This window comes from Myotis daubentonii, chromosome 3, assembly GCF_963259705.1.
Source record: "Myotis daubentonii chromosome 3, mMyoDau2.1, whole genome shotgun sequence".
Taxonomy (NCBI): Eukaryota; Metazoa; Chordata; class Mammalia; order Chiroptera; family Vespertilionidae; genus Myotis; species Myotis daubentonii.
This window is the reverse complement of record NC_081842.1, coordinates 99,963,273-99,976,620: the sequence shown is the minus strand read 5'-3', so window position 1 is coordinate 99,976,620 and position 13,348 is coordinate 99,963,273. Positions and strand designations below refer to the sequence as shown.

At 37.6% G+C, this 13,348-nt stretch overlaps 1 protein-coding gene across 7 annotated transcripts in view; it reads left to right on the top strand.

The window, feature by feature from the left end:
* ROBO2 (roundabout guidance receptor 2) overlaps nt 1–13,348 on the top strand; it is a 690,593-nt gene that overhangs the window by 564,901 nt on the left and 112,344 nt on the right. For all 7 annotated transcript variants that reach the window (XM_059688089.1, XM_059688088.1, XM_059688085.1 and 4 more), the window contains exons 10-14: nt 1,079–1,284; nt 6,220–6,301; nt 6,725–6,887; nt 8,482–8,648; nt 12,711–12,832. In XM_059688089.1, coding sequence (XP_059544072.1) covers nt 1,079–1,284; nt 6,220–6,301; nt 6,725–6,887; nt 8,482–8,648; nt 12,711–12,832 — 740 coding nt within the window. The remainder of the gene's footprint in view (nt 1–1,078; nt 1,285–6,219; nt 6,302–6,724; nt 6,888–8,481; nt 8,649–12,710; nt 12,833–13,348) is intronic.

Below are 13,348 nucleotides of genomic sequence, written 5' to 3'. Positions count from 1 at the left end.
TAACTAATAACCTACTGTTGACCGACAGCCTTACCGATAAAATAAATAGTTGATTAACATATGTTTTCTATGCTGTATTATATATTGTATCCTTACAATGAAGTAATCTAGAAAAAAGAAACTATTATTAAGAAAATAATATATGTGCATGAAATAAAAAACATATCTTAGATAATTAACCAAAATCTTTGTTTAAGTTTATAGAACTTTCTCTTAAATCTAAGAATGTTTCCTTTGACCTGGACATGTAAGCTTGCCTACATTTGACTCCATATTTTCATTACCCATTTAAATAATACTATATATTCTGATATATTCCCTAAATTATTACAAAATACTTCTAAAGACACTGAAGATAAAATTTAATTAAAAACACACCAAAATAAAAGTTGAAATTATGGAAAATTTATCCAACAAATACAGGAATTGATAGATATGTAAAGACTATTGAAAACCCAATGTTCGTCATACCATAAATAAAGTCTAATTAGATTGCTTATCTTTGCTTAATTGTAAGGACCAATTAAGTTATATCATCCAAATTATGTTACTATAATTTAAAGACTCAATAACAATTTTGGATATAATTTATTTATAATCAAATATTTTGACATCAACAGAAATATTATAGCCTATATACATAAAGCATGTAACTAGTGATAGCAAGAGTGAAATTATGTATTATGCATATATTTATAATAAAATAAAAGTGAAAATTGATTCTACTCATGTATCCTCCACTGTCTTTCTTAAATATGCATATGAGAGATAAAGCAGACATTTTATGATGGCTGTAATAAGCCGTCCATATTTTCATTTTAATATGATTAAGCCTTTCAATAACAGTAAGCCTTTCTAAAATGTTAGAATTTTATGCCATTAGCATCTTAATCATAGGTAATTCAAAGTTATAAATAATAATATGGCCTCAGTATAGTGTGTACAGATGATAAATATGTGATGGATACAGAATAAGTTATAAATAATATTGATTTGGGGGCTTTAACGTTACTTTCTATATCAAGACTACTGAACTTTAAAGCAGTTAAAATGTTCTGAAAATATCTTTGTCCTTTAGTTTTAACAGATAGACCTCCACCCATAATTCTACAAGGCCCAGCCAACCAAACACTAGCAGTAGATGGCACAGCATTACTGAAATGCAAAGCAACTGGTGATCCTCTTCCTGTAATTAGCTGGTTAAAGGAGGGATTCACGTTTCTGGGTAGAGATCCAAGAGCAACTATACAAGACAAAGGAACATTGCAGATTAAAAATTTACGGGTAAGTAATGGTCAACTTGTATGTATCTTTATCTCAACTTATGTATTGACCTAGAGAAAACTGTGTGTGAACTTAAAACCTCATATACCTGCACATTACTCTACATTTTATTATGGTCCATGTTAGTTCTTATTGTACAAATGATGAATTCCAATTAGAGGGAATATCATTGTCCTTATGTTACTCATAATTTTTAAACAGACTTAGAAAGTTTTTACTCCTTCATCCAAACCCATCCTATATAATAAAGAGCTAATATGCAAATAGTCATCACACCCTCACGCAATCACGCCTTAATGGCTCAGACACTCAACACTAGGGAGAGAGGAATGGTGAAAAACCAAGAACAAATGAGCTTGTGAGAGAGGAATGGGAAGCAGCCAGGCTGTGGCTCGGGGGAGGAACAAGCTGCCTGCCCCTGGTCCCGGGCACCAGTGCCTGTGGCTGTGGGCCAAGAGAGGGACGAGCTGCCTGCCCCTGGTCCCGGGCACCAGTGCCTGTGGCTGTGGGCCAAGAGAGGGACGAGCTGCCTGCCCCGTGGTCCCGGGCACCAGTGCCTGTGGCTGTGGGCCAAGAGAGGGACGAGCTGCCTGCCCCTGGTCCCGGGCACCAGTGCCTGTGGCTGTGGGCCAAGAGAGGGACGAGCTGCCTGCCCCTGGTCCCGGGCACCAGTGCCTGTGGCTGTGGGCCAAGAGAGGGACGAGCTGCCTGCCCCGTGGTCCCGGGTGCCTGCAGCTGCAGCCCGGGCAAAGCCGCCTGCCCAAAGTCCCCCGCAGCTACGGCCGGCTCGGGCAAAGCCGGCCCAGGTCCTGGGTGCCTGCAGCCAGCCAGAGGGAGGGAAGACCAAGTCCTGAGTGCAGAGGTGGTTAGGGGTGATCAGGCCAGCAGGGTAGCAGCCAGAGGAGATCAGGCAGGCAGAGGTGGGTAGGGCGATCAGACAGGCAGAGGTGGTTAGGGCGATCAGACAGGCAGGCAGAGGGGTTAGGGTCAATCAGCAAGGCAGGCAGGCAACCGGTCAGGAGCCGGAGGTCCAGGATTGCTAGAGGCAGTGGGATATCCCCCGAGAAGTTCCACATTGGAGAGGGTGCAGGCTGGGCTGAGGGACCCCCTTCCTGTGCACGAATTTCATGCACCAGGCGTCTATATAATAAAAGCCTAAGTGACCGTTATGGCAGAACAACCAGTCGCTATGATGCACACTGATCACCAGGGAGAGACGCTCAACAGAGGAGCTGCCACCTGGTGGTCAGTGAGCTCCCACAGGGGTAGCACTGCTCAGCCAGAAGCTGGGCTCAGGGCTGGTGAGTGCAGCAGCGGTTGCGGGAGCCTCTCCTGCCTCTGCAGCAGCGCTAAGGAGCAGTGAGCCCAGCAGTAAGGAGCAATCAGGCAGGTGGTAAGGAGCGAGGGGTCCTGGACTGCAAGAGGGATATCTAACTGCCGGCTTAGGCCCCATCCCCATTTTCCCAAGGGGTCCCATGCTGTGAGAGGAAACAGGCCAGACTGAGGGACCCCTCAGTATGTACATAATCCATGAAATTAAAAATCTTAATTACATAAAGTTAATGATAGGAATAGAATATTTAAATAATTTTAAAATGACAAATACATCTGATTTAAACTCATGAACAAAGGACATTTATACACTTGATCTTAGCCAAAAGGCCGAGAAGCAATCAAAGGACATTTATAAAGAAATGTGGATAAATTGGTTTGACCAAACAGCTGTGTGGAAAACATAAAGAGATGAGACTGAATAATAGGAGGCAGGTTTAACTAGTTCATAGAATATCTTACATTTTAGGTTAAGTTGCTATAGAGTTTAAATGTAAGCCTGTGGACAAGAATAAGCCTTGTTGGTCTTTTAATAGAGGATGACTGTTCCTGCCAACTTAAGTAAGTTACACCTGCTTCAGGATCAACTCAATCAAAATAAATGTTTACTTCTGAGTATTGTATTAGCTATATACTACTGTGTAACAAATCAGCAAAAACATAGAGGCTTAAAGCAATACGCATTTACTACCTCACAATATCTGTGGGTTAGAAGCCTGGGCATGACTTAGTTAGGTTTTCTGCTTTAGGGTCCAAAAGTCTACAATCAGGCTGGTCATCTCATCTGAAGATTGACTTGAGATAGATTTGATTCCAAGCAACATGATAGCAGCAGCACTCAATTACTTGTGACTGATGACTTTAGCATCTTTCTTACTGCTGACTGCCTTTAGTTCCTTGCTATATGGATATTCCCAATGTGATTGCTTACTTCCTCAAAGTCAACAAAAAAGAGAGTCTCCTAGCAAGAGCGGCATTGCTGTTCTAGCAGCGTGATCAGAAATATGACATCCTGACACCCTTGCTTAATTCTCTTGTCAAGAAGTAAATCAACAGGCCTTCCACAGGCAAGCTGAGGGATTATACAAGGTGTAACTACCAAGAGGATATATCATGGGGGTGACCTGCCCTTCAAAAATATATTCAATTCATTCAACCAAATATAGAGAGCCTCCCTTTATGCAGCAAGCACTATGCCAACACTTGAATGTATATTATAGTAATCAAAAGATTGGGAATGAGAGCCAGCACTAAGATGGTTGACGTTAATAGTGCACAAATAAAAAATCAACTGAAAATGATTCAATGGAAGAAGAGTTAGTAGAATCTGGTCTTTGGGAGAAATTAGGAACCAAGATGAAGAAAAAACAAAGCAAAAAAAAACCCCAAAAATGTTGAATTTTCCCTTTTACAATGCTCATAATGTTCACTTACAATGCCAATTTATTTGCAATCATACACTTAGTTTGTATTTATCAGTATATCATACAGATACATATACAAAAAGGAAAATTTTCTCTATTTTTACATTGTGTGTGCACACACAGACACACAAATATTCAATATATTAAATGCATTTTTACTTTGAGGCACAAGCATTAATTATTGCTCAAAGTAGGAAAAAATGCTTTTTAATTCAGTTAAAAGAAAAATAAATTAATGTAGATTTTAGCCCGTCTTTTTATTGATTGTAAATTAATTGTTAACCTTCTATGAACAAAATGGGAGTTATTAAGAAATTAATGCCAACTCCCCTTGAGTAAACATTTTAACCTCTCTCTCTGTGGGCTAAAGGCAGACTTGGGCCATGGAGGTTAATGCAGTTTCACTGTACTGCTGAATTAGAGGTTGTGCTTGAATGGTCAGGATCCCAAGTAATGTTTGAAAAAAGCAATTAAAGGTGGGTGCTTGATGATGTCAAACTCAGAGCCCTCTGACAGACTCCTGAGTAGTCTGTCTGAGATGCAGGCTCCTGGGGGCTTGTCTGCAGCCAACTGCACAAGGAGTACAGTAGGTGATGGAGGCTGACAGCACATGAATCTCTTTTTAAAGCACTTGCTTAAGGATAAAAGGAAAGAGTGGGAAATCCTTGAAATGCCTGTGATCAGAAAAGACATTATTTAAAGTTAAAGGAATAAAAATGAATGTGATGATGTTGATGACATAGGAGTGACTTTTAGCAATGAGATTTAGGCTTTTGATAGCACTTTTGCTAAACTCAAAAAAAATGATTCTCTTTCTGTAATATGACTGTATTTAAAGGGAGATAAAAATGGGTTTTGCAGTACTTCACTCATATCAAAAGACTTTCTGTAGGTTATATTCCTTTGTGTCTCACTATTTCTTTTTTGATACTTAATACAAGGGAGGAAATAGAATGATGAACATTGTGTTCCTATAGTTCAGCTAATTGGTAGCTGAATCTGTATCTTATGAGAAGTAGAAAATTTCAACACCCATTAAAACATATCTACCACAGCTAATGTCAGACTTGTATCTCCCCACAATGACAAGGAGATCTGTTAAGAAGCTTTACCTACATACCCTTCTTTTAGCATTTGCACGTAATAACAAGTGCTACATTTTAGTTCAACAGCTATAATAAAATGCAAATTCTTCACTCTTTCAGAGACCATATTCAAATGAACATCCCATTAAAATCCAACTCAGCTCATTATATTTAGTTTGTGAGTGATGCTTCTTAAATGAAAAGATTTCTAATGACTAATGTGCTCAGCCACATCTGAAAGAAGAGCTTTCCCCACAAAGGCTCTCCCCCATCATCACTTCCGTAATGGAAGATAGTTGTATAGAGATAATATTGCAAAGAACGATGTTCCAGAGCAATTTGAACCTTAGGTTAAAATACATAATGACATGTAAAATAAATTAAAATGGAATCACAGTAACATTCATGAACTTAAGATTTACTTGAGAATCAATTGTGAAAAGTTCAGTCATCCATACCCTCACATTTTGAACCCAGCAGGTAGTATATTCTATGAACTCCCATATTTCATCAACAATCAGACTCATGTTCACTGCAGAATTTTGATTCTATATTTAACTTGCCTTATTCTGTGTGGTCATCAGTTTCTCTTTCCAGTCTCGCTCTTCCTTCAGCCCTAAACTGATACCAATTAATGTTTGCAATGTAAGCCCACAGGGTTCAACCACACATCTTATTTTATCTTGGGGCTTTTGTCAATGCATGATCATAGAGTATTCTTCATTTTACATTTGTAAAATAGAACTTTTGATTATATTATTCATTATTCCTAAAAGTCTTTTGTTATTCTTCAATAAATAACAGAAATATTTTAAGTGATAAATAAAATGGTTACTTTTATGTATACTTATAAAATGAGTCATGTATTAGATTATTTCTGTGGTCTCTTTCAGCTCTAAAATTGCAATTTTCCATTGGCATGATTTGTTTATTTTTTAATGATATAATTATATTCCATTCACTGTTATACTACTACAATTTAAATATAGCTGGATACTGATCTCTTTAAAGGGGAATATTTAGTATTTTAAATTTTTAATATTTTCAACAAATTATTTTAAACACTTTAATTCTCTCCCCACCTTGCTCACTAGATTTCTGATACTGGAACTTATACTTGTGTGGCTACAAGTTCAAGTGGGGAGACTTCCTGGAGTGCTGTGCTGGATGTCACAGGTGAATTCTTTGTGAATTATCTTCCCAGAATTTATCTTCTTAAGAAATCTTGCATGCATTTTAGTGATTACCTCATTATCAAATACCAAGTTAAGAAGAGATCAGTATTTTAAATTCATTAAATGTAAAAATTATCATGCCACTTTTTAATTCCTGCACCTCTTACACATAGCATCGCATATATGCAATTTGATACATTTTTTCTTGACAACCTTATTTTATTTTCTCAATCTAAAAAGAAAGCAATCCTAACAATCATGTGGGAAAGCAAACATTTAGTAACATGTAGGAAAAGAGAATGTTCACTTATATACTTTTGTTCACTGACTAGGTCACTTACTTAATATACGATTTTTCTTTTTTTAATCATAGTCGTCAGCATATGCATTCAGGAATGAAGCTTTTTCTGTTTGTCCTCTACAGAATCTGGAGCAACAATCAGTAAAAATTATGATTTAAATGACCTGCCAGGACCACCATCCAAACCACACGTCACGGACGTTACTAAGAACAGTGTCACCTTGTCCTGGCAACCAGGTACCCCTGGGACTCTCCCGGCAAGTTCATATATCATTGAGGCGTTCAGGTATGGGATAGTTCCTATTTTCTCCATTGGGTTTTGCTTTAGTTCATATGTTCTCAAATCTCCTGCTTTTTTATTTTAAAGACGTGATTAATCTGTACATTTTAAGAATTTATTTTAAATCTGACTTTATTCAAGAATAGACTTAAGTGTGTTTCTTTTTCATTTTAACCTTAATTATAAGATTAAATATGTATTATCCTTGCCTAAGTTTATAGGAATCTAATTATGACATAATCACTTAGCTCCTTCGTTTACCCTGTCCATTATAAGGATTTAAGATGAGAATTTCGGCATTAGAAGTAAGCAGAAAATAATTTAATTAGGCACAAGCACCTTTTAAGTTATGCAATGTTTATTGAGGCACAGAACCCTAGAATTTTGCTTCCTAATACTTACAGCAGAACTTAAAATAATTCCATTGTTTTATGCTAAATATTTGAATACATCTATTGGTTATGCTTAAGAGAAAATTAAAAACTACAACTAAAAATTATTGTATGTACCTCTGGTTGCTGAAAATAAAAGATATGTTTAGTTGTTACTTGAAATAATTGTCATCAGTTTAAGGATATAAACTATAAGTTAGCAAATGTCATTATAAAAAATGTCTTATGGGAATTTGATAAAATACTTACAAATGAGAAAATGTAGTTTTGTATTCAGTTTCAATGTGTTTTTATTTGCCATTATAAAGATAGTGATGGCCACTGTCCTTTACAAGCATTAAGACAAATGCTTTAAAATGCTTTCATTTTAGTTTCTTATAGTCCATTTAATGGAATGATGAGCACCTAGTTTTCAAATTTCAAAATACATTTTTGTTTAATTTCCATGCTTTGATGCAAAGAACTTACTTCTGAAAAATTAATGGAAGGTGCTGAAAATTGCATTTTCTCTTCATTTTAAACAAAAGGAATACTTGATCTCAGACAAAGTGCTCTAAACGGGCATGCTGTCTGTAATTGGCTGTAAGGGGTTCAGAGGTAGGTCCTCATTCCAAGAGGACCTGTCATGTATGATTTTATTAAAAATGTGACCAGAGGAAAATACTCATCCATTGCTTCATTCCTTCTTTTACAGATATGTAGTTTTAGAAGGCTTTATTATAATATTTCATGTGGAAATGATCAAAAGAAAACACACCTTGTAACAGGAAAATGTATTGGCATAATTTACTCTGTAGTCCATTTATTCTTTCTACAGGTTAATTCTTTTCAAGGTATATGTATATATATACATACATTTACGAGGACCATATTTATTGTATAAACTTGATGTTGTGATCTTGGCCTCTGTTCCTTTTACAGGTATTCATTTAGTGGGCTGCTGTGCATTAGCAAAGGGCTGTTACATCTCCTGGGCTGAGTTTAATTTTGTTGTGCATGGCACTTTCGTTAGGTGGGCTTGGCTTTGTTGTTGTATAAACTGAAATCATCCAAATGTTTCATTTATTGGGCTGAATACTCCAAGTGTTTTTTGTGTGTGTATGTGTGTGTGTTTAATTTTCAGCCATTAACCTTTGTCATTGATACCCAATTCCATTTCCAATGCCTTTATGACTGCACCTTAAATGAAATGTCTGTTCTTGTTACAGCCAATCAGTGAGCAATAGCTGGCAGACAGTGGCAAACCATGTAAAGACCACCCTCTATACAGTGAGAGGACTGCGGCCCAATACAATCTACTTGTTCATGGTCAGAGCGATCAACCCCCAAGGTCTCAGTGACCCAAGCCCTATGTCAGATCCTGTGCGCACACAAGGTAATTTCAAGAGCTGTAAATATGACTGGCTCTAGAAGGAGGCATTAGCACATCTGTAAGAACAAAGGGATTGCAACAGGAAGATACATGTGTCTGTATTAGTTGTTATAATGATTCACTAGAACTGACGCAGTCTGCAGGGAGCATGCTGTGCACCTTGGTGAGTGTATCCTCTTTCTTGAGGTGTCAGGGTCTATTTAGTACCAAATAAACCAAATAATCGAATATATTCACATGGTAAGAGTAAATAAACTAATTTAAGGCTTTACTATATTTCAAAGGGAGGAAAAATATTTCTCCTTTTTTGAAATTAATTATACAGTGATCTGGAATTGATAAGATGCCCAGATAAAGACATCATTACTCCCTACTGTTTAGAAATTCTGCTTCTATAGTGCAGTGGGTCTCAAGTTGTGGCTTCCATGGAAGCAACATCTCATCACCTGAGACCATGTTAGAAATGCAGGTGCTCAGTCCCTGTCTCAGGTGCTCTGGGAGCGGGGCTGAGTAGTCTGTGTTCAGGTGCCTGGCAGATGTTACTGATGTTTTTGACAATTTTGACAACCATTGCTACAGTGTATTTTATTAAACCAGAGATTTAAAGGAGCAATTTGTTTCAGAAAGGAGTAAATCAAGTTTTCTTCCAGAGGTATGTAATTCTTTTGACTAATTAAAAACAAAACAAAAAACCTACCCAGAACATTATAACAAGATGAAATGGAAGGTATCTCATTTCATTTTTAGAGGCCTGTCTCTTCAAAATGAAAAGTCACTGGAGTCTAAGGATTAATATAAAATGTGGCATTCTAATTTCTCTTCCTACTAGTAGACAAAGAGAATTAATAAAATAGAAAGGGTTGCTTTATTATTTGTTAAAATCTATTCCCTACAGAGTTCTTGAGAAAGGGTTAATCATTTCTTATTTGTTAAAGGCTTTGAACAAGATATAATTCAAAGTAATATTTTTATACTATGAAAAACACCATACAGCCATAAAATATTATTATAATTATAATGTAGTTCAGCAATAGTTACTAGCATGCTATTATAACAGAGAAGGGCACCTTAAAGGAATCAAGTAAAATAAAGTTACCACGTGATTTTTGTAATGTTGCTGACATGATGACAGTCAAGGGAGGGGGAATGCCACTTGCTATTGTTCTGGAAGCAGTAGTGTGACTAATTTTCCATGATGATAAAGGAACTGTAGGTAAAGAACCTGTCTCAAGAGAGAGAAAAAGCACAGCAAGGAATTTGAAGACCTGAAACTGCTTATATTTTACCTTTCCTGGATCCAATTGCTCTCAGTATGTCTAAATTTAGTGAGTAAACTAAATTAAATTATTGAACTTAAAGAGGAAAAGGTGTATGGTTTAAATTCAGAAAATAATAATACCTAGATCACTTCACTTGTGTAGGTGAAAACAGGCAGTTTCTGTATGCAGTGGTGAGGGAAGGTGGAGCGATAACAGAATGTGGAAGCTTGTGGTGTGATTAAACCCGCAAACCTGCATCATTCAATATCTGTGCCAGTCACTAATTCTCAACTCATGAAATAATTTCTTGGTGAAAAGTAAAACAAAACAAAACATTAATGAAAACTTGTTTGTGCTCTGACTTGTTCTAGCTGAGAGATTATATGAAGAAAAAATGCTTATATTCTCTTAACAGGTGTTTAATAGGAAAACACATGTTTGGGGCCTGAAGATCAGGATCATTTTTGATGCCACTTTCAGCAGCATTGCTATTTGAAAAGCTCTTCTTTTCAAAGAATGCTTTGCTGTATGTGCTCTTATTTTTAAAAGATATTAAATACCATAGAAATAAATAAATAAATACCATAGAATTTAGAATTATTTTAGTAAGGCAGCAAACACTTGCACCATCAACAGCACAAGGGTAGACCATAGGTATATCCATAAAGGTTCACATTATTGACTTAATATTAATATTTTTTTGTTTTAAATAAAACTTGCAATGCTGTTTATGTTAATGATGAAAAAATGGAACTGGAAAAATGTCACCAAAGTTCAGGTTCCAATTATTGCTGCCCCAATTTAAGTTAGTGCACCCCATTTAAGTTATGACTAAGATATGTACTTAAAAATATTTTTTCAAAAATGTGGCATTGTGGCCTGAGAAAATAAAAGAAAAGAAGATTAAGAAAATAAATCAGTCAAAATTGGATTTTCTTTCTTAAATAAGGTAGCTGGAGGAAAAAATCAATACTATAGTGCACCAGTTAAAGAAGCTGATTTGAGTATGTGTAAAATTCAGTGTCTGATATCAATTTGATGGACTTGAATGTCTATCATTTATATATTTTAATGGACATACACTATAAACCATTATATATATGGGACAATAGAAGAGTTTTTAAGTGAATGGTAAGGGTCCAGAACAATGTATGGCTAAAGATATATCATTCTAAACATCGGAAATCTGTTTTTTCTTCTTTCTTTCCCTGGGCCCTATCCCCTGCAATAGTTTCAAAAACCGTTTGTTGGATATTGGAGCACTGCTCAAATTTTATTACTTCAGAACATTTATCAGTATTTTAATTGTTTTGGTCAAAAGAATTGTTGTGAATACTTGGGGCTTCTTCCCCTTTTCCCCTCACTTTGTTTACCTTTAATAAGATACTTCAAGTTTCCAGTCTCTCTGATTACTTTTCTTCCCTAGTCTGAAGTAGGTCAAGTAGTAAAACACACAATTCACTAATTGGAACAAAATATTAAATAAATTCCCAAACAGCAGTTTTCAGATATTACCCATTAACTACTCAAGAAAATGTTTTAACATCTATATAAAACTGATGTTTCCAGAGAAGTCTTACAGCACATTCTTTATTCTTTAATAAGAAAATAATGAGACTTTCCACAGCAATGTATTTGAATAGGGTGAGGGATTGCATACACTCTTTTATTAATATTACTAGGGGCCCGGTGCATGAAATTCGTGCACTGTGTGTGTGTGTGTGGGGAGCGGAGTGTCCCTCAGCCCAGCCTGCCCCCTCTCACATACTGGGAGCCCTCAGGCGTTGACCCCCATCACCCTCCAATCGCAGGATCGGCCCCTTGCCCAGGCCTGACGCCTCCACCAGAGGTGTCAGGCTTGGACAGGGGACCCCCATCTCCCCCCGATCACTGGCTCTGGCCCCCGCCCAGGCCTGAGGCCTCTGGCCCAGGAATCATGCCTGGGCAGGGGATCCCCATCTCCCTCTGATCGCTTGCTCCACCCCCCGCCCAAGCCTGACGCCTCTGACCCAGGCTTCAGGCCTGGGCAAGGGGACCATCATATCCCCCCAATCCCCGGCTCAGCCCCCCCCCCAGGCCTGATGCCTCGGCCAGAGGAGTTGACCCTCATCACCCTCCGATCACCAATCACCGGATCGGCCCCTTGACCAGGCCTGAGGCCTCCGGCAGCGGGGACCCGCAGCTGCAGCGGCCCCGCGATCGTGGGCTTCGCTTTAGGCCCAGGCAAGGGACCCCTAGCTCCCGGGACTGCCAGCTTCGACCGTGCCCAGCTCCCATCGCTGGCTCCACCCCTACTTCCTGCTATCACTGGCCAGGGCGGCATAGGCGCCTGATTCTCCGATCATGGCTGGGGGGCAGGGCAAAGGCGGCCCCCCCAGCTCTTAGCTCCCCCCTGGGTTTCCGATCACTGTCAGTGGCAGGGGGCTTCTTCCTGCTTTCCCTTTCACCTCCCTGCATTGTGCCTACATATGCAAATTAACCGCCATCTTGTTGGCAGTTAACTGCCAATCTTAGTTGGCAGTTAATTTGCATATAGCCCTGATTAGCCAATGAAAAGGGTATTGTCGTACTCCAATTACCATTTTTCTCTTTTATTAGATAGGATTTTAGTGAAGATAAATATAATCCTTTAAATTATATTTTAGCATGGTGGTAGTATATAAATATTCTTTAATGTTTTTGTCACAAAGATTTTTAAAAACTTTTCCCCTGTAATTATTTCTAATGGCATATTATTAGTTTATATAATATACATTGGAATTTTACTATGAATTTTTAAAATTTGGAAATGATTGTCTACCTGTAGATATCAGCCCTCCAGCACAAGGAGTGGATCACAGACAAGTACAGAAGGAACTAGGAGATGTCATTGTTCGTCTTCATACTCCGGTTGTATTGACACCCACGACTGTTCAAGTCACATGGACAGTAAGTTCTGGAAGGCCATGTTAATAATAGTCTCTCTTTTTTTTCCTTTAAGAAAACAAGACAAAGAAGAAAAAATATGTCAACAACCCCAAAAAATCGTAATAAAACTCTTACCATTTAAAAATCAATGTGTAACCAATCACACAAAAAAGAAAAGCATTTAATAGGTGAAAGAATAAATATAGGAAGGAAAGATTGATTGCAGTATAAATGAAATATGTTGGGTCTTCTGAACTTTAACAGATTTATTGAGATAGAATTTATATACCAAAGTTAAAATGTACAACTTAATGGTTTTTAGTATACTTAGAGTCATACAATCATCACCAAAATCTGATTTTAGAACATTTCATCATCCCAAAATTAAATCTTGTGCCCATTAGCAGTCCCTTCTCCATTCCCTTCACTTGAGCGTTTTGCAACCACTAATCTACTCTCTGTCTCTATAGATTTGCCTATTGCCTTCGTAGGAATGAAATGCATATGTGATCTTTTGAGCCTAGGTTCTTTCACTCA